The 21,608-nt window shown below is 52.4% G+C and overlaps 1 protein-coding gene across 18 annotated transcripts in view; it reads right to left on the bottom strand.

Moving 5' to 3' along the window:
- Positions 1–332: 332 nt before the first annotated feature.
- Positions 333–21,608, bottom strand: part of PLEKHA7 (pleckstrin homology domain containing A7) — a 242,947-nt gene continuing 221,671 nt past the window's right edge. For 9 of the 18 annotated variants that reach the window (XM_067038143.1, XM_067038142.1, XM_059069812.2 and 6 more), the window contains 11 exons: positions 19,239–19,347; positions 18,845–19,071; positions 15,289–15,477; positions 15,079–15,196; positions 12,694–12,797; positions 12,019–12,219; positions 9,046–9,204; positions 6,751–6,884; positions 5,807–5,949; positions 3,734–3,844; positions 612–1,848 (listed from right to left, as the gene is read on the bottom strand). In XM_067038143.1, the coding sequence (XP_066894244.1) occupies positions 3,744–3,844; positions 5,807–5,949; positions 6,751–6,884; positions 9,046–9,204; positions 12,019–12,219; positions 12,694–12,797; positions 15,079–15,196; positions 15,289–15,477; positions 18,845–19,071; positions 19,239–19,347 (1,485 nt within the window). In that variant the 3' untranslated portion in view covers positions 612–1,848; positions 3,734–3,743. Of the gene's footprint in view, positions 376–451; positions 1,849–3,733; positions 3,845–5,806; positions 5,950–6,750; positions 6,885–9,045; positions 9,205–10,569; positions 12,220–12,693; positions 12,798–15,078; positions 15,197–15,288; positions 15,478–18,844; positions 19,072–19,238; positions 19,348–21,608 lie in introns of those variants that run through there. The other 9 variants (XM_059069813.2, XM_067038144.1, XM_067038148.1 and 6 more) reach the window with 7 other exon arrangements.

The following is a 21,608-nucleotide window of genomic DNA, read 5'->3' as shown; positions in this document are numbered from 1 at the left end:
TTGCCTTCTGTTTTAAGCATGTATCACAAGTCAAAACGAATTAAACACAAGTCCAGTTTGCAATGGTCCGTCACTAACCCGCCTCGTTGGAACGAGCTGGAGGCATGTGGGCTGGAAGAAGGCCTGCGGAGTCCCTCCCTTTGTCTGGGATTGCATACCGCCTGCCAAACCAGCCCCACACAGGAGTCCACAGCCCTGCGGCCCCTCAGCCGGGCGGGGGTGAAGTGAGGGGCCATCCCGAGCAGCTGCTGAAGCCTAGCCAAAGGCCCAAGTGCACAGGCCTTCCTCCCTCAGGCCTCCAGAGTCAATCACGTGTCACGGAACTGTCCTCAGGAGAGACTTCATAGGTGAACACAGCAGGATCCAGAGCTGACACTGGGGGTTTTCCAAAGAAATGGAAAAAAACCTAACACAAGCCACTCAGGAGAATATAGCCAGCAAAAAGCAGGAAGCATATCAGGTTAATATTTTAATCTGTACATCACATTTTTTTTTGCAAACCATTACAGTTTTATTTAAATTAACTTTTTCTTGCAAAATAGTCATTTCATTTTTTCCAACAAAATCTTATAAAGGCAAAAATAAAATCTTATTTTGGCAAATGTCATGAAGTTGATACTGGCAGCATATGGAGTTAGTTAAAAATAGACGGCAACTTCTAAATATATTCAAGATTATTTTTCTGACCATAGTCAAAGACAAATTTTCATTTAAAGTGTGGCTCCACCCAATGGAGTTGTTTTTTGTTTGTTTGTTTGTTTTCCAACTTCATTTTCCGAATGCAGAATATCATGAGCTCGTGACTTACATACATAAAGGGCCACAAACACTGCGCCTGGCTTAACAGCGCCCTCCCCGTTTTAGGCTGGAAGTCAAGTCATGGTCCTGTCATCGTGGCCCTGCTGGCCATCGGGGAGGGTAGGGGCCCGCTGCCTGCCCACCTGCCACATGACCCAAGTCCTGGGTAGGCTGACCTGTGTTCTCAGGGGCCGCAACGAGCCCAGGCTACTTATCAGAGCCGAGTGTGGACTCGGGCAGTTGTAGGTAGATGCCACCCAGTGTGACGTTTATTGCTTATGATACAAATCAAAGGTGTTTCTTCTCACTTTTTCTGTATTTCAAAGTATTTCTTTTTTTTAATTACAGCGAACTGTTTTTGTTTTGTTTTTTTTTTGAAGAGCCCTTTGCTGAGAGGATCTCATGGGCAGGTTGGGAACCAAAGTTCTTGGACACACCTTTGGGCCTGAGCCAGACCCAAGGCCGAGGCTCCACGTGCCAGCTCGGTGGAGTTTCACCCTACAGAGCTGGTCATCGGGCCAGGTCAGGGTCAGCTGATCACTGCCCTGGACAACACACCAATGAGCCCAACACTGGAATCCACTGGAAACACATCTCCAATCCAACCTCACCTGAGTTCAGCCGATGCTGGACTGGCCTCTGCTCCCCTGCCCTGCCCTTTGGCTCCCACCCACACCTTCCACCCAAACGGTACCTGAATCTGTATGTGCAGCTCCAAAATCCTGCATCCTCACCTTCTCAGCCACTCAGCCCTTGAGGTGAACATTATAAAATATAGCCTGATTCTAAAATACAGAGTCAGTATTTTACAGTGTGTATTAAAAGTGCTTCTGTCACATGTAAAAAGGAGTCTGAACTAAAACAAGCGTGGGTGTTAGGCCCTAGCCCTGTGGTGAATGCCCCACAGCTGGTGGTGCTCTGTCCTCCAGCCTGAACCCCGGCTCAGCTGGAAGGGGAAGGAGGATCAATCTTCTTGGAGGAAACTGGTTCCACGGGCCCCTGGCTCCAGACTTCTCTGCACGCTGGATCACGGGTCAGTCACTGCCTGGGCTGGCAAAAAGTACACGAGACAATGAGAGGCCGGCAGGACCTCAGCCCACGTCTGGGGAGCAGGGGGTGGGCATGTCTGTGCACACGTGACAGGGAATGGAAGGCTGACAAGACAGAGAACAGCAGAGCAGGGGGCTGGGGCAATGCGGCCGCTGCTGGGGGACCCTCGGCTTCGAGGACTAACGGGCGTCCCACCTTTCCTCCGCCCTCACCACTTCTAGGAAGTTTGCCAGACACATGCTGGCCCGTAGACGGGGTCCCTGCTCTGACAGGGCAGAAGGCCTGAGCAAAGAGGACTCTGGGGTCCAGTTCTGGCCCTGCCCTTCATTTGCTGAGGGACTCTGGGTAACTCTCTCAGCCTTCATGGGCCTCATTTTCTTAATCTAAAAACAGGGCGACTGTACCAATCTCCTAATGAGGGTGCTGGAAGGGTACAAGGAAATGTGTGTGTGCTCTGAAAAGCGCATTAGAGGCCTATCTCATGACCACAGGGGCACCAAAAGCAGAGAGAAACAGAGCCTCTCCTCTGCCTCTCTGTGGCCTTGGGGTGGTGTCACCACACTCGGATCTCCAGGAGAAAACCATACACCCTCCCGTGGCCCCAGAAGACCCTGCAGCCTTTACAAAAGACATGGCTGGAGCATCCCCTGGGGTTCCTCAGTCACGGGGTCCCTACTGCACACCTCCCGAGAGCCTGGCCCAACAGGTCGACCTCCTCCTACCACCCTCAGGACAGCGAAGCGCCCAGGCGGGTGGACACTTGCCCAAGACCATGCCTCCGTCCCAACCACACACCACCATCCCTCACTGCACTCCCTTCTCCAAATATCTAGAGCCCCCCGGGGTGGCCCAGGTGCAATGGAGGTGGCCCAGGTGGGCCCAGGGTGGCGATGGAGAACAGAGGCTCTGAACTCGCACAGAAGGGGTTCGAACCCTGGCTCTGACACAGCCGCAACTCCTTGGGCAAGTCCCTCAGGGTCTCTGAGCTGCGCTTCCTCATCTGTAAAATGGGGTGAATATCTCCATTGGGTTGTTGTCAAAGGAGATGATCAGTGCAATGCCTGGCACGGAGTAGGCGCTCAACAACATTAACCATAAGTGCGTATAGAGGGATGAGAGGGGAAGCCCTACACAGCCGTACGAAGTGGAACATCAGGGAAAGGGCTGCTGAGGCTCCTGATCCGCCCTCCCCGTCCAGGTGAGGCAACAGCCAAGAGCTCAGAACAACAGCCTGGACTTGGTCCCGGCCTCGCGACTCCTGGTCCAGCACTCCCTCCCCACTCCCGCGCTGCCTCCTCTCACCAGTAAATGCCAAAGTGGGGAGGACTCAGAAGGGGTGGTGCTGGAATGCTCTGCAGGGGTGAGGGCCATCACCCGGGGAGCCTCCTCCTGAAGCTTCCCTCGTGACTGGAATGATCCCCCATCCCTCACAGGGCCTCATCTGCAAAACTGGTTTTTCTAGGCTTCCGGTTCTTCCATTTCTTTGGTCAAAGCCCTGAGGAGGAGAGGCTGTGATCTAATTCTTCCTTCCCAGCCACCGCCCCCTCTTCCCAAGCTGGCCGTCTGGCCTGCCCTGGTCCCCTGGGGCACTGGGCTGCCTACAGGAAGGACAGCGGGGTGGGAAGGGGCGCAGCTCTGCCTCCTGATATTTCAGGGAGCCAGGGGGCTTGGATCACACAGTCTCTACTGTATCGGAGCCTCTGAACATTGAGTTCCTAAAAATCATCAGCCTCCCACCTGCCTACCAGTCCAGGAGGGGTCTCCCCAGCGGCCGCTTTGCCCGTGGAAGGAAGCGTCAGCAGGTGGCACTGCAATCATCTCAGCAGCAGAGGGGAGGGGACATGCTCAGCGCCAGGTGAGGGGCACGCCAGGAGGGGGCTCTTACTTGGAAGGTGTTAGACAAAGGTGTAGTGGAGTCCGTTGCTTAAGGGGGGGTAAGGTGGCACCGTCCTGGAGGACAGGGGGGCTTTAGGCGGGAGGAGGGCCAGCTGCTGCGCTAGACGGGCAGACAGGAATTAAGTGGTGTGTTAGGTTCCTCGTCTGCTCCTGCAGCACCAGGCACCCTGCGCGGCAGGGCTGGGGTGCCGTGGGCCCCGCTGCCCACCACTGACGGCCTGGGCTTGCGGGGGCATATCCATGGGGCCTGGCGGGGGCCTGGACTGCAGTTCCCAGAAATGTCTCTGAGCTGGAGAGAGGGAGCAAGAGTGAGGAGAGGCTGCAGCAAAGGTGGCCACTGAGCCCGGACGTGACTGCAGGGTGTCAGGGTGTCAGGTCAGGGGCACGCTCGCCTGCTGGCGGTAAGGAAGCCGAGGACAGTAGGTCCACATAGGTAGAGCAAGCACAGGCCAGAGAGGAGGGCACTTTATGGCAGGGAAGGTGCTCCTGCTAGAGCCCTGGACATGGGAAGGAATTCAAAATTGCCACGATGGGCTCAGGGAGCCCCAGGATCATTACGAGGAGAGGCCCGGGAAAGCCGTCTGCTGTCTCCCCAAGGAAGACCCCCTCTCAGCCCACACACATGTCCTCAGGGGAGTCAGAACAGCAGGGACTTCAGCAACTCTGTACGGGATCCGAGCTGGGAGACAGAGAACAGGCTGCCCCTTGTCCTGGGTCGTACCCATGGTTCTGCTTCCCAGGGCCAGCCACTTCAAGGTCCAGCAGGCCCCACCCGTGGTCACTTCTAGACTCTTTGGGCAGGGTTGGAGGACTGGTGGGGACTGTGACCCCACTTCAGGCTCTATAACCACCCCTCTCACACCTGGCCAAGGGCACCACCTAGACATGCAGTGGCGGCTGCATCTGGGGATAAACGGCGCTAGGTGAACTGTGAGAGCTCACACAGGGAAGGCACATGTGGGTGGGGAGAGGAGCCAGGAGTCTCCTTCCTGGCGCGCGCGCACACACACACACACACACACACACACACACACACACACACCTTCCCATCCCACGGTGCGCGCGCACATACACACACACACACACACACACGCTCTCTCTCTCTCTTTCTTTCTCTGATATACACACACACATACACACACACTCTCTCTCTCATACACACACACATTCACACACACACTCTCTCACACACACACATACACACTCTCTCTCACACACACACTGTCTCTCTCACACACAGTCTCTCTCACACTCACACATACACACACTCTCACACACACACACTCATACACACACTGTCTCTCTCTCTCTCTCTCTCTCTCTCTCTCACACACACACACACACACACACACACACACACACACACACACCTTCCCATCCCACGGTGCTATTTTTTTCCCACTGGACAGCAAAGTCCCACTTCCCAAGTCCTGCTTTCTGGCACAGGCCACTCTGATAGGTGAAGTGACTTTGATTTGGGAACCAAAGCAGGGACCCCAGGGAAGGTGAGAGGGGCCCCATTCTCCTTGTCCCAGAAAGAAATCCAAGCACCAAAAGGCTTTCCTGCCCCTTCTTCCTGAGGCCAGAAACCTTAGCCTTGACCCCTTAGCTCAGGACAACAGGAAAAACCTGTTCTCAACCCACAATCTCAGAGAAAGCGGAATAGCAGTACCACTCCCAAGATTTAAGAATGCGGGGCTTCCCTGGTGGCGCAGTGATTGAGAGTCCGCCTGCCAATGCAGGGGACGCGGGTTCGCGTCCCGGTCCGGGAAGATCCCACATGCCGCAGAGCGGCTGGGCCCGTGAGCCATGGCCGCTGACAGTGAGAGGCCCGCGTACCAAAATAAAAAAGAATGAGCTATACACCCTCTCCCGGGACACTCCTGAGCCCCAGTCCCCCTCACAAGCCCTGCAGTGCGCCTGGGACAGAGGAACATACCACTGTCCCTCAACTACCAAGCCTGATGCCTGCTTTTCCAGTGACCCGACAGGCCATGCCAGGCCCTGAGCCCAAGGAGCAGGGGGTGGGACCCAGCCTCAGAGGCTGTCCCCACGGCCTCACCTGCCACCTGCTTGCTGCGCTGGGAGGCCTCTGAGGCCAGGGCGTAGGAGATGTTGATGATGCGCTCCTGCTCCTGCAGCTGCGAGTCCAGGTCGGCCATGCTGTTCCGGTCCTGGCCGGACACTGGCTGCAGGTTGCACATGCTGTGGGAGAGCCAGAAAGCAGGCTGTGGGCCTCACCACCCCAAGGCACCTGCCTCAGGAGAGCAGGGTCTCCCTGGCCGGAGGATCTCACCCTTTTGGGGGCATCAGATAAAAATGGTGCACCTTCTCTCCAGACACAAAGGTGCACATGCTTCTCCCCAAACACCTAGTCACAGCTTTGTTCCTCCTTTGGCGGATCACAGACCTCAAGATAAGAGTTCCAGCTCTAAGCTCCTATTAAATCCAGACGTGAAAAGGCTAACCTCTCTCTGAAAGGGAGGCCCTCAAGTACCCAGTTTACGTTTCTGAGGCTACAAAGGCTGATGCGAAAGCCTCTTCCTGGGGTCCCATCCTGGCCTCCAGGGATGTGGGCAAGGCCTCTGGCACCTCAGGACAAGGCTGGGCCCCTGGCTCTGGTCTAGGGGTCTGTGTGAGGGAACATGGGCCCTCAGGCTGGGAGGGCCATCCTTGGGGCCTATCTCCAACTGTGTCCACTTCACCACCACACTTGGCTCCACTCCCCACACTTGCCAGGGCCACGGGACACAAATTTGGGGTCAGGGGCCTAGGATGGCCCTCTGAGTGCTTTAGGACCTCCCAGATGACCTGGGCAAGCTTCCTCGCTGATCTGTTGGTGACGTGCTGAGAGCCGGCCTGCTCCTTACTACGAGCAGCGCTGGTCTGAGACGGAGGTCTGACAAAACACACTCCCCGGCCAGCCCAGCCCAGGGCCCATTCAGTTGAGACACCCCTGGGGTCGGCCTAGCGGGTCGTCAGGGCTCAGGTAGCATGAGTGCTGACCTGGACCGGGTAAGGATGTTACGGATCTTCTCGGCCTTGCGGTACCGCGCCTGTAGCTCCTCCAGGCTGGGCGGCTCTTCAGGATCCAGCTCCACGTAACGCTCGGGGATGGAGACCTTCTCTGGTTTGGAGAGCTGAGGAAAGGTGGTGGGAGGCACAGATGTTGGTTTTGGGACCTGTTCCCCCCATCCTGTCCCCTGCCATGAGGCACGTGGAGGAGCCCGCAGACTTCAGTAATTTGCTAAGATCACAGTGGCAGTTCACTGTGCAGTCCCGTTCTGAATCTGTGTCTGACTCCAAAGCCCGTGTTCTATCTACCGTACCAGGCAACCTCCTACAGGCCAAGGGAAGGGAAGAGGGAAGGCAAAATAACGAGACCAGTAAGCCCTGAGGATACAAATGATCACCCTAAAAGCTACCCTTGATGGGATCTGACCTCTGCAGCCACACCGACCCACCTCTGCCCCTGCTCTTTCCTCTGCCTGGGATGCTCCTTCCTTGGGCTCCATGGCCTCCTTCTCATCCTCCCAACCTCACCTCCAGAAGGCTTCCCTGACCCTCCTCCTCTTCCCATCCATCCACCCACCCGTGCCACTCTCTCCCTTTTCCTGTTTGTTTCTTCACTGTCTAGAGCAGGGACTTTGTACTTAGTAGCCCTTCAGCAAACACTCCTTGGGTGGGTGGCGGGATGAAAGAAAGTGATAGTGCTTTCTGTCCCTACAAAAGACCCAGACAGGAGGCAGCCGCATTGAATCTACTGCTCTCAAGAGGAAAATGACCCCAGCTCCTCCCCACCAGTCTCTCACACAAACCCAACAGCAATCTCAGCTTGGTGAACCTTTACCTGGGCCAAGAACGCTAAAGGCAACTTTTGCACACACCTCAGGGCATTTTTTTCTTCCTTGAACTACATTAAAATGGGGTTGGTTGAAACTTCCAAAAACAAGCTAAATCCAATCCCAGGGCAAATCTGGACTTGAATTTAAGCCCATGCAGACCTTTCATTCTGGTGAAAGATGGCAAGAAATAAGCTCTTTTCTGTTATTTCCCATGAGGGTAGATGCAGAGGAAGGAAGCAGATTACATTGTAGCAGGAGGGATTTAGGTTAGAGATAAGGAAGAACTTTTCCCTCTGGCTGGCAAGCCAATTAGGACACCGCAAAATGCACTTCCATTGCCAAGGTGGTGTGTAGAAGCTTCTTTTGTGGACCTGAGAAAGCACGGACCTTTGGCTGTTTCAGAGGTGCCAAAGGGAAAAGGTCTGAAGGCAGGGGACTAACCTCGTTAAACCCTGGAGCCCCAGCTGATCCCAGAACCCAGCAACTCCACAGACGTCAATTTGCCCCCATCCTGTCTGATCTATCCTTCATGTGGTAAGAGCATTTCCTCTCATGCAGTTTCAGGCCAGGCCAAGTCCTCATACAAATGTGTTTGGGGTATCTGTGGGCCACTGTGCACTTCATTCAACAGAGTCGACATTCAGCAAATATTTACAGAGCATCTATTGTGTGCCAGGCCTGGTGCTGGGTGCACAAAGGTGAACCAAACAGCCAAAGACACTGCTCTACAGAGCTTACAAATGGCACAACATAGGCCACAGGAGACCACCCTATGTCTTGAAGACCCTAAGTCTGTCATGCTCTGACTCCCTTGGGTAAGAGACGGTCCTGACTGCGGTTACTTGCTTTTCTGGGCCTGCCTGGCCATGATGCGTTTGAGCCACCAGAGGGCGAAAGAACCCAGACCAAACCTATCCAGGTCTCCCAGCCCTCTGCCATGGCTGGATATTTCACCTGTGATTTCTAAACCTGCCCTGCCTTTTCCCCAAGTCTGATTGCCCAAACTGGCCTAACTGGCCAGATGCAAGACCAACCCCTGGTTTTCCAGGGAACATATCCTAACAATAACAACTACCTCAACACATGCCTACTATGTGCCAGGCCTTGTGCTCACAGCTTTCTGATCATTGCTAATCGTTCGGGCAATGTGCTAAGTCACTTAACCCTCCCCACAACCCACGTTACTGCTGCGGAAACTGAGGCTCAGAGAAGTTAAATGACTTGCCACAAATTACAAAGAGAGACAGACCTGAACCTGCATCAAAATGCCTGGTCGCCTCTTACTACCTCCAGGTGCTGTTCATCCATCCTCCTGGGCCACACTGAAACCGAGCCTGTCCCCATTCAGGACAACAATCCCCCCACCCCCACCCCAATGCCCCTGGGAGGGTTGGTCAGGCTGGCGTCTGAAGGCTGGGCCTCCTGGGGGCAGCGTGAAGGAAGCCCCTGCCCTCACCTCTCTGCTGATGTCCACGTCATAGTCTTGTGGTTCCAGGTCCAACTCAGTGACAGGCATAGCCTGCACCTTCAGCCAGCCATTCTCCTCCTTGTCCTTTCTGTCCCCTTGTACGGCCCGTTCCAGCAGCTGCAGGTCAAAGTCCTGCTCGCGCTTCCACTGGTAACAGAACAAGAGGGTGAAATGTAGTCACTTCCTGACTATCCCTTTTGGGTAGGTCTTGAAGGCACCGGGGTCCTTGGGAAGATGGGCCTGTGACTCATTAGGGAAAAGCTGTGTGACCATGGACCTCAACCTCATCTCTAAAACAAGGGAGCAGCAATCCTGTGACACGGATGGTCTCTGCTGTGTTCTGAAACTCTGTGACAGAGAGAACAAGGCCTCTGCCCCTTTGATACAGCCGGACTCCAGACTGCTGATTTCTCTCTGATATGGGCCCCAAAGTGTCCAAACCTCCCGGGCACAGGTCTAAGATCCACGACTTTAGACTCACAATGGTCCCCAGGGATACAGGAGGCTCCCAGGTCCAAGAAAGTGACCCTAAAACAGAAGCTGGGACACAGCTCAGGAGAAGAGGTTTGCCGCTTCTGTTGCATGACAGATCACGGAAGCCCTTCTGGTTCGGAAGCCATATGTTCCAGCTCAGAAACAATGGGCGAAACAAACCCTCTGAGGCCCTGGTAAGCAAGTGGAATAGCCAAGACCCTCTCTAGTGGGCAGTCCCAGCAGGACACAGTTAAGGGTGGGGAACGATGCCCCCACGGTGGGACTGGGGAGGTGCAAGCAGGAGCAGCTTGCGGCCAGTGAGGCAGATAAGCTGCTGCGTATGACGCAGCTATTTGGGGCAGATGTTTCAAGTTAGAAAAACCAAACACATGTAAAATTTAAATGCTAAATCAAATGCAACATTTCCAACTCTGTAACAAGCAGGCTTCACAGAGGGAAACTCTAACCCAGCCACTTTAAGATCCCAGCACAATGGTTTTGGCTCCGCCGCGGCCTTCCTAATCACCTGTGGCCTGCATCCCCACAGGCCTCAACGCTGAGCAGGTTGTTGAGAGGAGGAAACGGGCCCAAAGCCTCCCTTTTCTTGAGCAGAAGCCAAGCAGACGCTTCTCCATCCCAGGTTGCCTCCTCCTTCCCACCCCAGCCGCCTCACAGAGCCCCCAAGTGGTCACTGTTGTCTTTAATGCCCCCTCAAGCCCATACTCACCCAAGCCCCAAACCCACGGCCATAGCAGCACATTTCACCCATTCGTGCACAAGCTCTCCATACTCTCTACGTCAACGTAATCACTCTTAGGTGATGGTTTCCAATTAAAGTGTAAAAGGATTAGGCAGTTGAAGATTCAGGGATGAAAAATTAATTTCATGATTCACAAAGAAAACACACATTTTCTTACACGCTCACCAGTGCCCCAAAGAGAGACAGGACCTCACATAAACCCAGCCTGATTGTTTCCACAAACAGAAAAAGTTCACTGGACTCTACAATGTATCCTGGGGAAGAACCACGCCAATCCATTATCATTAAGCAACACGTTTATTGGCGCTGAGGCAGAGACTTACACAAGTCTTTTTTCTTAAAGAGAAAAATTACAAGGTATTCAAGTTACGATTTTTAGATCATTTTTCTACATTGGAGACATCAGGTTGTGAAAAGTCAGTTTTACCTCACATGACATTTACTTATAAAGTTTAAAAGTTACTGGCTTTGCAGCTTTTCAGGATATGAGTATCCTGGGTCTTACCCCTTTGGTGTCTGAGCTAACAGCTGCAGAGAGGCCCTCTGAATACAGATCATAATGTATCTTGCTACCCGTTCAAGTTATTAAATACTAGAAACACAAAAAGTTTTCTGTAAGAAATTGTGCCGATGGGGCTGGAGGAATTAAAACGGAATCACCTCAGACTTGGCAGAATTTATTCCAACGTGCAATCTCCGAAGTCTGTGTCTACTGTCCAGATGTGAGGCATGGACTTTGATAAATTCATCACGCCCAGACCTCTGACAATGACCACGGCCCTCAGGCAGTGGGGCTGGCTCAAACTTGTGGGGCAGCTTTTGGGATAAGGGAATTATGAGTCAGTAAGCCTGCATAAAGGGGGCAGCAGAAAGGTGAGTCACACATGGGAGTGCTCACTAGGCTATGGAGAAAAGAGCTGCTATTATAAGCCTGGTAACAAGAGCACAGGCCAGTTAGAGAATGGTTGATGCAAATTAGAAGCGTCTGTAGACACAATCAGGCAGGATTAGAGAGGCAACGAGCGGTAACGCTAAAAGCAAAAGAGCTTGTGCAATGAATCAGGGGAAGAGCAGTCAGGCTAGAGGTCTAGGGAAACATTTGATTTCAAACAACAGGGAAAGGTCAAATGGAATGTTTCCAAAAGGGACCTAAGGCGACTGTGGGCAGGGTGCAGTGCCTGGAAGCACCACCAGGGGGCAGCAGACGCCCCGGCTCTCCTGGGGCATGGGGAGGCCCGTCGGCATCGCAGCAGTGGGAGAGCCCCAGTCCTCAGAGGTGAGGGCCACCACCCTCTGCTCAGCTGCCCCACAGGGCACCCGCTTGGAGGTTTCGGAGGCTGGTTGGCTTGCACTCCTCCTCAAATCATAGCACCATCTTTCTCCTCCACTCTTCGAACCCTGTACTTCCCAAATCCTTGGTTCAGCTGAGAGACTCCGAATGCTTACAAAGGCCTCCCTCAAGCTCGACTGCAGAACTGACTGTGGACGTTCTCTCTGGCTCCTGGGCTCCTGCAGTGACATCCTCGTTCCTGCTCTAGTTCCAGGGCGCCCTCTGACCAAGTCACACATGCGTCCCGGCTTGTGGACACACAGCCCGTGGGGTGTTCTCTGAGCCATCCGGGTCGACAGCCCACTCTCTCGGGGCTGAGAAGTGCTTGTGTCTTGGGGGACTCGGGGAAGCTCTGCTCCCTGTCCCAGCCCCGCCTGCCTGGACCCTCCTAACATACTGAGCCGAGATCTCCAGGGAGTGGTTGGCTGAGGTAGCGGGACGAGGGGAGACCCGTCCTCTCTCCTTGGCTCAGCGTCCTCTTGCGCTCCCGGACTAGCGCCTTCTGGTGCCGCTTCATGCGTTCGAGCTGCTCCTCCGCGCTCATCTTGCCCCGCTGGTGGTCCCCTGAGTACAGGCGCTCCAAGGCACTCCTGGGTCTCTGAGGGGCAGGAGGGACAGACAGGGCAGCTGGGCTGGGAACGCAGAGGGCAGCCGCCCCGCTGGCTTCATGGCTTCATCCCCATCTTTCTTTCTCTCTCTCTAAGCACACTCGTGGACATGATACCGCTGGCCCTCACGGGCTCTCTGGGCAGCACCCAATTCTGCAGATGCAGACACTGAGGCCCAGGCCTGTCCAGTTGGGCAGAAGCACATCAGGGGCCACAACTCAGGGTGTGACTCACTGGGCGAGACTGGGGAGAAAGGTGGGAGCCCCTTGGGAAATGGGGAGGGCAGTGTGATGGATGCCCTTCTTGGTGGGCAGTGGTGAAGGCATCATGAGCACATGGTGACAGGGAATCTGAGCTCTGGAGGGGTCACCTGACAGGATCACCAGTTACCGTCTACCTCAGAGTCCTTCCCTCTGTGCATGAGGGAGCAGTGAGTCCCTCAAGAACTTCTCAAGGCCACTCACAGGGTAGGTCACCTTGCTGCTTTCGGCATCTAGACCCCTCCGAAGCGTGACGTAGGGAGCAATGGTGGACGACTGCTGGAGCCTTGACGTGGACCCCGAGAGCCCTTAGTGAGGAAAGAGAAATGCAAGTGCATTTGTGGTGAGGAGGACAGGCCACCAGCCCCTTCCTTTTTTTTTGCAGTACGCAGGCCTCTCACTGTTGTGGCCTCTCCCGTTGCGGAGCACAGGCTCCAGACGCACAGGCTCAGCGGCCATGGCTCACGGGCCCCATGTGGGATCTTCCCGGACTGGGGCATGAACCCGTGTCCCCTGCATCGGCAGGCGGACTCTCAACCACTGCACCACCAGGGAAACCCCACCAGCCCCTTCTTGATCACCTCCCACTACCGTGAGGGGACCACGAGGACCCAGCCAACAACCTACGCTTCTTCCTCCCCAGGGCCCGGAAGAGCAAGGCCCCAGGTAGGGAATGAGGGGCCAGCCCATGGGTGCCCTCTGTTCCCAAAGGAAGATCTGGGGACTACCCTCGTCTTCCCTCACATGCAGAAGACCTGGGCTGCTTGGCAGGAGGAAAGGATGGAGGGTGAGGAATGCCCTGCATCACTTCCTCCTGATGAACTCCTATGCATCCTGTGTGACCCAACTTGGATGCCTGCCTGTGAGAAGCCCTTTCAAATGCTCCAGGCAGAATCAGTTATTCCGGGCTTCCCTGGTGGTACAGTGGTTGAGAGTCTGTCTGCCAATGCAGAGAACACGGGTTCGTGCCCCGGTCCGGGAAGATCCCCCATGCTGCGGAGCGGCTAGGCCCATGAGCCATGGCTGCTGAGCCTGAACGTCTGAAGCCTGTGCTCTGCAACGGGAGAGGCCACAACAGTGAGAGGCCCACGTATCACAAAAAAAAAAAAAAAAAAAAAAAAAAAAAATCAGTTATTCCCTGTATTCTTCAGTATATTCACTGGATACTGCACTGACCACAGTGTCAACATGCCTGTCTACAAATTCAACAATGCCTGGTTGAATGAATAAATGACTGAATGGATAAATGAAGAATGGAAAGAAGGCGGCACCAAGCATTTACTGAGTACTTACTATATAAAAGGCAGGCATCGTGCCATGTATTTCATATAGATTTTGTCCTGCTGGCCCTACAAAGTAGCATTACCTAACCACTGTGGAGGTACGCAATCTAAAGCTCAGAGAGGTTAAGCAACTTGTCCCAGGTCACATGGAGCCTCAGCCCGTGCTTTCTCCACTATCAACATTCTTATCAAGGCTGGTTCCCTGACATCTGGAAACAGGCATCACACTGATTGAGGACTCCACCAGCATTTAGCACATAGGAAAAAGAATGATAAATGTCCTGCAATGCCCAGAGACTCCTGAGCGACAAAGAACTGTCCTGCCCACAGGCCACTAACACTGCCATTGATGAACACCTCTAGGCTGTAATGAATGAAGGGAAAAGGGTCCCCAGGCACAATTCCAAGGGTTGCTGTGGCCCAACTCAGCAAAAGCCAGTCCCCTCCAGGGACCAGCTCAGGACACAGCAAGCCTACACAGCATCGTGGGCTGGGAGTCACATAACCCCATAGGAGTCCAAATCATGGCAGTGTGGCCTCCTGTCTCCACACCCTGTCAATGGGGGAAAGCGCCTGACCTCCCACCAAATGAGGGAGTGTGGTCAACCTGCTCTGGGGTTCCAGATGGCCTCCTTTTAAAAGGATTTCAGAAAGAGGATCTGGCTATGGGGAAAAAGAGGGCATGGGTGAGCCTAATGGCCTAAATCTGTTCCCACCCCCATCTCAAAGGGATAGGGGAGGAGAGTGAGAAGACTCAACTGAGGAGAAAGGTGTGTTTGTTTAAATAAAGGACTCATTGAGTCTTAGAGTGACACAGAAGAGGAGAAAAGCCTCTGGAAGGCATGAGATGGGATGGCCAAGCTGATGACAGTCACCCAACATCCCAGCCTGCAGGGTGGGATTCTGGCTCTATCACTTATTGGCTAATTGGCAAGTTGTTTCATTTCTCTGGGCCTAGGTTTTCTTATCTCTAAAATGGGGATAACAATAGTACTTCCCTCACGGGGATTATCACTAATCTTAACTAAGTGAATATAAAGTGCTTAAAACAGCACTGGGCTTTATAGTAACTGCTATTATCATTGTTCCTGGGGGCAGATGTAATAAAAGAGGATGAGAATCAGGATGTGAGCCTGAGGCAGGAAGGACAGGCCCTCCCTACAGCCCAGAGTCTGCTGACAGCTGCTACCCAGGCTGAGGCCCCACGCTGCAGGCAGAAGGGTGTGAGGACCGGGTAGGGCTGGGGAGCAGTGGTGTGGCAGTGGCGGGGATGCCCAGGAAGACTCCATGGAAGGTCTCGCCTTACCTCTGCCTGGCAACGTCTGGTACCTGCTCTCAGAGCCCACGAGTCCCAGGGAGGGAGGTGCCATGTCCCCACTGAAGGTTGCCAGCTCAGGCTCACTGACGTATGACCGGAGTTCCACCTGTGGGCAGAGTCTGAGGCCGTCACACCTGCCCCGCCGCCGTCCCTCTCCCAACACACAGCGGGGCAACCCCCGGGGTCCCCCCTGCTCACCCTCGAGTCCCCGTTCACACACTGCCCCTGCTCCCGGTCTCGCTTCCTCTCGTCCGACTGCCGCTTGAGGCCCCTCACTGAAGTGTGCCGGATGATGGTGGCCTCCCTCGGTAGAGGTGGCACGGCCGGGGGCTGGTCCTCTGGGCTGTAGAGCTCAGGGAGCGGGGGCCTGGGAGGTGCCTCGTCTTCCTGCTCAGAAACAAAACCAGAACCAGTGCCTGGTGAGAGGATGATCAGTGGCACCATCACAGTGGCGGCCCAAAGGGAAGGAGCAGGCCACCTCGGGTCTGCAGGGAGTGACCACTTCAGCCCAAAGATGCCAACATTTCCCCTGGTTGAGCTGTGAGGTCGGGAGATGTCCCTGCTCCAACCCCATCCTTCCCTTTGATTCACACATCTTCCGTTTTTCAAAGCGTGATCTACACACAATCCAGAACTCAGGGCACGGGTCCATGCTCTCATTCCACTGGCTCGGAGTGCACCATCAGGGGAGGCAGGCTGGTAACTCTGTGTTTACTCGTATGTTTATGACAGCACCCCACCACCGCCACCCCATCCCACCATGCGGTCCGTGCACCGTCTCTGGATCCTTCAGCAGGCTAGGGATCTGAGCAAGGACCATCTACATCCTCCTGCCCTTTCTATCAGAAATGTACATGGTTACAAAATATTTCCTCCTTCCTGACGCAGGCACAGAACAGGCAGTCAGGATGGGTGACTCACTGCCTTCTCCACAGCCCACTCCCTGGGCTGGCATGAATGTAACTATTTTCCTTGAACCCCGCTGTCCACAATGCTCTTCCAGGGCTGTGGCCTCTCTACAGGCCGACAGCCTGGCCCCTGACTGCCATGAACACCCACTCCTGGCACAAACGACCATCCAGACTCCTTCCTCCTAACCCCCCCCCTTTCTTAGCCTAATTTTGCTTTGTTTTTCAGAGTTCAGAAAAGGGTGCTGTAAGCTTGTTTTGCAAAGATTTATCAGCACTCTTCTAAAGCAACACATTGCATTATTGTGTTAAGTTTAAGCTGCCTACCTAAGATACCCAGAGGCTCGCTGAGCATCAGTGGTTTCCAAACCCTGACAAGATCTTGGAATCACCAATTCCTAAAAAAGCCCCCCCAGAAAGATAAACGCAAACCATTGATTGCCTTTGATTGAAGGGAATAGAATGTCTGGGGACAGAGGGTGGAAGGGAGACATTTTAGTACATATTTTTTTATATCCTTTGACTTTGTATCCTTTCAGAGTATTGTTTAATTTTTAAAAATGACATTATATTTAAGAAAAGCCAAATAAAAATGAAAGAACTATAGCTACATGCAACAATATGGGTGAATCTCACAAACATACTGTTGAAAGGACGCAAGATATGAAAGAATAAATATAGTATTATATATGGGCAAAATAGAAGTGTTTCCGATGCAAATAAAGGCAGTGAAACAAAACAGAACAAAAAAGCAAGGAAATTTTTTAAAAAGTCAAGATAATGGTTACCTCTGGGAGAAAGAGAAAGGGCCTACACTAGGAAGGGACCCACAGGCCCAAGGGCTTCTGATTGCTGGCAAAGTCCTATTTCTTAGAGTCACAGACGTAGAGAACAAATGTATGGATACCATGGGGGAAAGGGGGTGGGGTGGGAGGAACTGGGAGACTGGGATCGACACATATACATTATTGATACTATGTATAAAATAGACAACTGATGGGAACATACTGTACAGCACAGGGAACTCTACCTAATGCACTGTGGTAACCTAATGGGAGGGAAGTCCAAAAGGGAGGGGATATCTATATGTGTACGTATATGGCCGATTCATTTTGTTGTGCAGTGGAGGAATAACAACATTGTAAAGCAACCATACTTCAATAAAAATTATTTTTTTTTTAAAAAGTCCTATTTCTTGGTCTGAGTGTTGGTATGAAATGGGTAGTCTCTTTATTATTATTTACTAAATGGTATATCCATGTTTTATGTCAATTTCAGGATGGATATCATTGTTTCACAAAAATAAATATAAAACAAGCAACCAATAAAAATGGTAAAACTGGTGAACATATATACAACTAGAAGGAGGGGAGAGAAGACCCACCCACCTTGGTGACCCTGATGCTCAACCAAGTTGAAAAGCCCTGCTTCTGAGCCACAGCAACCAAGCTATGAAGAGGAGCCTCTGTCTTCATCTATTTCAAGCTGCTTGTTCTGCACAAGGGGAAGCTGAGGATGCTCAGAGAGGGTATGGGCCTTGCCTGAAGACCCAGAGACAGACAAGGAATCCAGGGAGGTCCTGCTCACAGGCCTTTTTCCCTTTGCTCCTCGTCCCAGGGGGCAGGCATCTTGCATTATATTAGCACCTGTCTGATCCAGCCATTCCTGCTATTTGTTTTGCTATTTTCGACCTCCTGTTTTGTGGCTGGTGCTCCATGACTCTTAGATCTGGGAGTGGGAAGGAAATCTCAAGATAAAGAAGTTCACAATGACCCTGGTTCCCTGCACCTGTCTTCCAGCTCTGGGCTCTAGACCATGGCTGGAAGCAGGTGAACGGTGAAGACCAGGTATAGGAACTCGTGTGTTTTAGCCAGCACTGTGCACTGATCTTTTCAGACGTCCTAAGCATACGCGGTGCCCAGGCAAAGCTCCTTCAAGCCCTTGTTGGCAAAAACCTAGAGGTCTCCATTCCAAGGTCCCCTCTGCTATAGCTTCCCTGTCACTTGGATCAGGCCCCTCATGTTTTCCAGCCAAGGCTGGCCTGCCCTGGAAACATGAGCTATCACAGTACCTGACCACATCTTTTATTTCCTTATAGAGCCTTCTGTGCTCCCTGACTCAGCCAAGGGCTTGGCCCCTCTCTATGCCAGGCAAGCCAAGGTGTTGGCCCAGGCAACCACATGGGCCACATACCTAACCTGAGGACCAGCGCTGAATGTCCAATTAGACGTCAGATGGCACAAAGAACGGTCAGGAGATGTGGCTTGGATTCACTAACTAATATGGAGACCTTATGCAAATTTTAACACCTTGGGCCTCAGTTCTCTTATCTGTGGGATGGAGATACTGACCTTCCTGTCTATACTCCAAGAGGTTACTGTGAAGATCACATGTATCCTCACAACCCAGCACAATCCTCAGCTGCAGGTGGAGATAAGGATACTCTTCTGCTAAGGTGAGCTCACTGCCCAAACGGCAGGTTTGCACGGAGCCCTGCATGGGGCAGCCACACACTTCTCTGCATGACGCAGATCACAAATTCTGCCCTACTCAGTGCAGTCACTGCCTCTTGCTAGGCTTCAGTTTTCCCAGCTGCAAAATGGGAGAGATGGGCTAGATCACCTCTAAGGGCCCTTCCAGTTCTGGGAGACTAAGCACAATGGCAGGGGCCCCTACCTCTCCTTAACTGCTCATGGCTCAGGAACCCCTCAGGACTCTGGCTGGTCTGTCTCCCCAAGCTTCCCTAAAAGCTTCTCTACCAAGAGAAGAGGACCTGAGGACAGAGAAAGACCATCATCTGTCAGAGAGGAAACGACAGCGCCCAGCTCCTGGTCATCAATACTCACAACTTTGAGCTTTGTCTTGGTTGGCGACTGAAGGGGCGACGTCACCTTCCTCAGCTGGGGCAGGTAAGGTCGGTACGGCATGTAGGTTTGCAGCTGGGGGAAGAGTCGAACCTCCAGAGGGGTCCGCATGGGGCTGGTGGGCGGGCTGGGGTGCAGGAACGGCTTGCTCTCAGAAGAGGAGATTGAAGGCACAGGCGGGTAAGGAAGCAAAGGCACTGTTTTTCTCTCTGAGGGGTGTGGAGAGAAGCAAAGGGTGTGATGGAACAAAGACCCTCTTCCTCGGAGGACAAGGGGAGCGACTTATACCACGAGGACCCGACCTCCCCAGGGGCCATCCCCCAGCTCCAGGCGCTGGCCTCCACCACCTCCATCCCCAGGAAGATGGCCCGCTCACCCGGATTTTTGACCGATTCCACCAGGATTCTGAAGTTCTCTTTATTTGCACTCAGGCCTGCAACGACATCTTCGATCCTCCAGAGATCCTTCTGTATCTGTGATTTCTCCTGAGGAAGATGAGGCAGTGGGTTCATTTCCTTCTTAGCTCCTCACCAGAAGTTTCTTCTTAAGACTTCTGTTGTCATTCAGACAGAGCCCCTCACCCTGGGGGGCAGTATCCCCTTTGGAAACCCCACCAGGTCTAGAGCCAAGCCTGCTTCATGGCTTCCTGGGCAAGCGCAGATGTGAAAGACGCCCAAGGTCCAGGGAAGAAGTTGCAGAGAAGCTCTCAGAGTCTACCTTTCCTGTTTCCACCTCATTTAAAAATAGACTCCCTTAAATACTGTATGATTCCACTTATATGAGGTTATCTAAAGTAGCCAAATTCAGAGACAGAAAAATAGAAGGGTGGTTGCCAGAGGCTGGGATGAGGGGGAATAGGGATTGTTTTTTTAATGGGTACAGAGCTCCAGTTTTGGCTGGGGGGAGGGGGGAATGCAGATTGTTGTTTAACGTATACAGAGTTGCAGTTTTTCAGGATGAAAAAAATCTCTGGAGATTGGGTGTACAACAATGTGAATACACTTAACAGGACCAAACTGTACACTTAAAAATGGTTAGGTAAATTTTTATGCTACGTATATTTTACAATTTAAAAAAAAGACTGTCTTAGGCAACCATGGCAGAAGGGAAGAGAAGGCAAGGACTAGAGGTTACACCATCCCTAGAATATGAAGAGCATCTTTTTGAAGACAGAGCTGAATCTTGGGATTTGGGATTTAGTATAAGGGGCAGTGGATATTATTTGGCAGTAAAAAGGAATGAAGTACTACGTCTGCTACATGGATGAACCTTGAAAACATTATGCTAAGTGAAAGAAGACAGATACAAAGTGCCACATACTGTATGATTTCATTCATACGAAATGTCCAGAATAGATTAAGTCCGTAAAGACAGAAAGTAGATTAGTCGTTGGCTAGAGCAGGGGTAGAAAGCTGGGGTGGGGATGGGGAGTGACTGTAAATGGGTATCGGGTTGCTTTTGGGGCTTGATGGAAATGTTACACAACTAATTGCGGGGATGGTTACCCAACTCTGTGAATGTGCTAAAAAAAAAAAAAAAAAAAATCAGTGAATTACATACTTTAAAATAGTGAATTTTATGGTATGTGAATTACATGATAAAGCTGTTATTTTTTTTAAAAAAAAGTATGATGGGAAAAGAGGCAGGCTACACAACCATGCGCAAACTCTGAGAAACTACACCCAAACCACCAGGGAAGAGGCCCTAGAAAGAGGTGAGCAGGGTCTGCTGTGATTAAAGGGTCGTGGGCACCTTTTAATCGAGTTGTGTAAACATCAGATATGATATTCTTTTAAAAATTATCATGGTCCCACCCCACGGACTTAAAAAGGAAGGCTCCACACCCCTGTCTCCTTTCCAGGTACATCACCGGCCTCAATTGGAAGAGTTCTCACATGTGTGATATTTAGGGACCACTGCTCCTGGATACATCCCCCCCACAGGGCTGGGCAGTGAGGAGGTTCTCAGTACATGTATGCTGAATAAATAAAGGACCAATCACATAAAATTCCCTGATCAAATACTATCTAACAGGCATAACAACAGATGTCTGAAGCCTCCCTCCGAAGGGGAGCTCACACTCTCATACTCTCTCCACCCTTCCAACACCAGTGCACATCCTCAGGGCTGATAAGCAAATAACAGGCTTAATGTTCAGCTCCCCACTAAAGAACGAGCGTCCTAAAACAGACATGTTACTGAGTTAACAGGATTATCTCTAGAGCTGAGGTCCCCAAGCAGAGTGTTGGGAACAGGTGAAGAAGGAGCATGGGGTTAAGATCATCTCTCCCTCTCTTTCCTCCACTGGCAGTCTACCTGGCGTACTTCTACCTGTCAGTTCATAATCCTGCCCCCATTTTGCCTGTCACCTCAACATGTAAGAGAAGAGCAGAGAGAAGCAAAGGCCAGAGAACTTCAATCCAAGGACGATGGAATTTCAGAACTTAACGACAAGGTGAAGGAAGCTTTTGGGGAACACGAGAGTGGGGTTTCATACCTGTATCCTCACATCACACCGAGCAGGAAGGCTCCTATGTACTACATTCAGCAAAGGCTTGAACTCACTGTCCAGAAGTAGGGACACCTACATGTAGCCTCACCTCTCACTGACTCTCAGAGTTACCTGGAAGTTCTTTTAACCTCTGGTTTCCCTGCTTGGGTGGCCATGAGGATCTTCATAAATAAAGCTACTCATCTTTACTCAAAAGGCTATGGGTTTTCTCACAGCCAACCCTGGCTAAAGAGG

The sequence above is a fragment of the Kogia breviceps genome, chromosome 7 (assembly GCF_026419965.1).
Source record: "Kogia breviceps isolate mKogBre1 chromosome 7, mKogBre1 haplotype 1, whole genome shotgun sequence".
NCBI classification, from domain to species: domain Eukaryota; kingdom Metazoa; phylum Chordata; class Mammalia; order Artiodactyla; family Physeteridae; genus Kogia; species Kogia breviceps.
The sequence above is the reverse complement of the archived record's forward strand: the minus strand, read 5'-3'. Positions and strand labels throughout refer to the sequence as shown.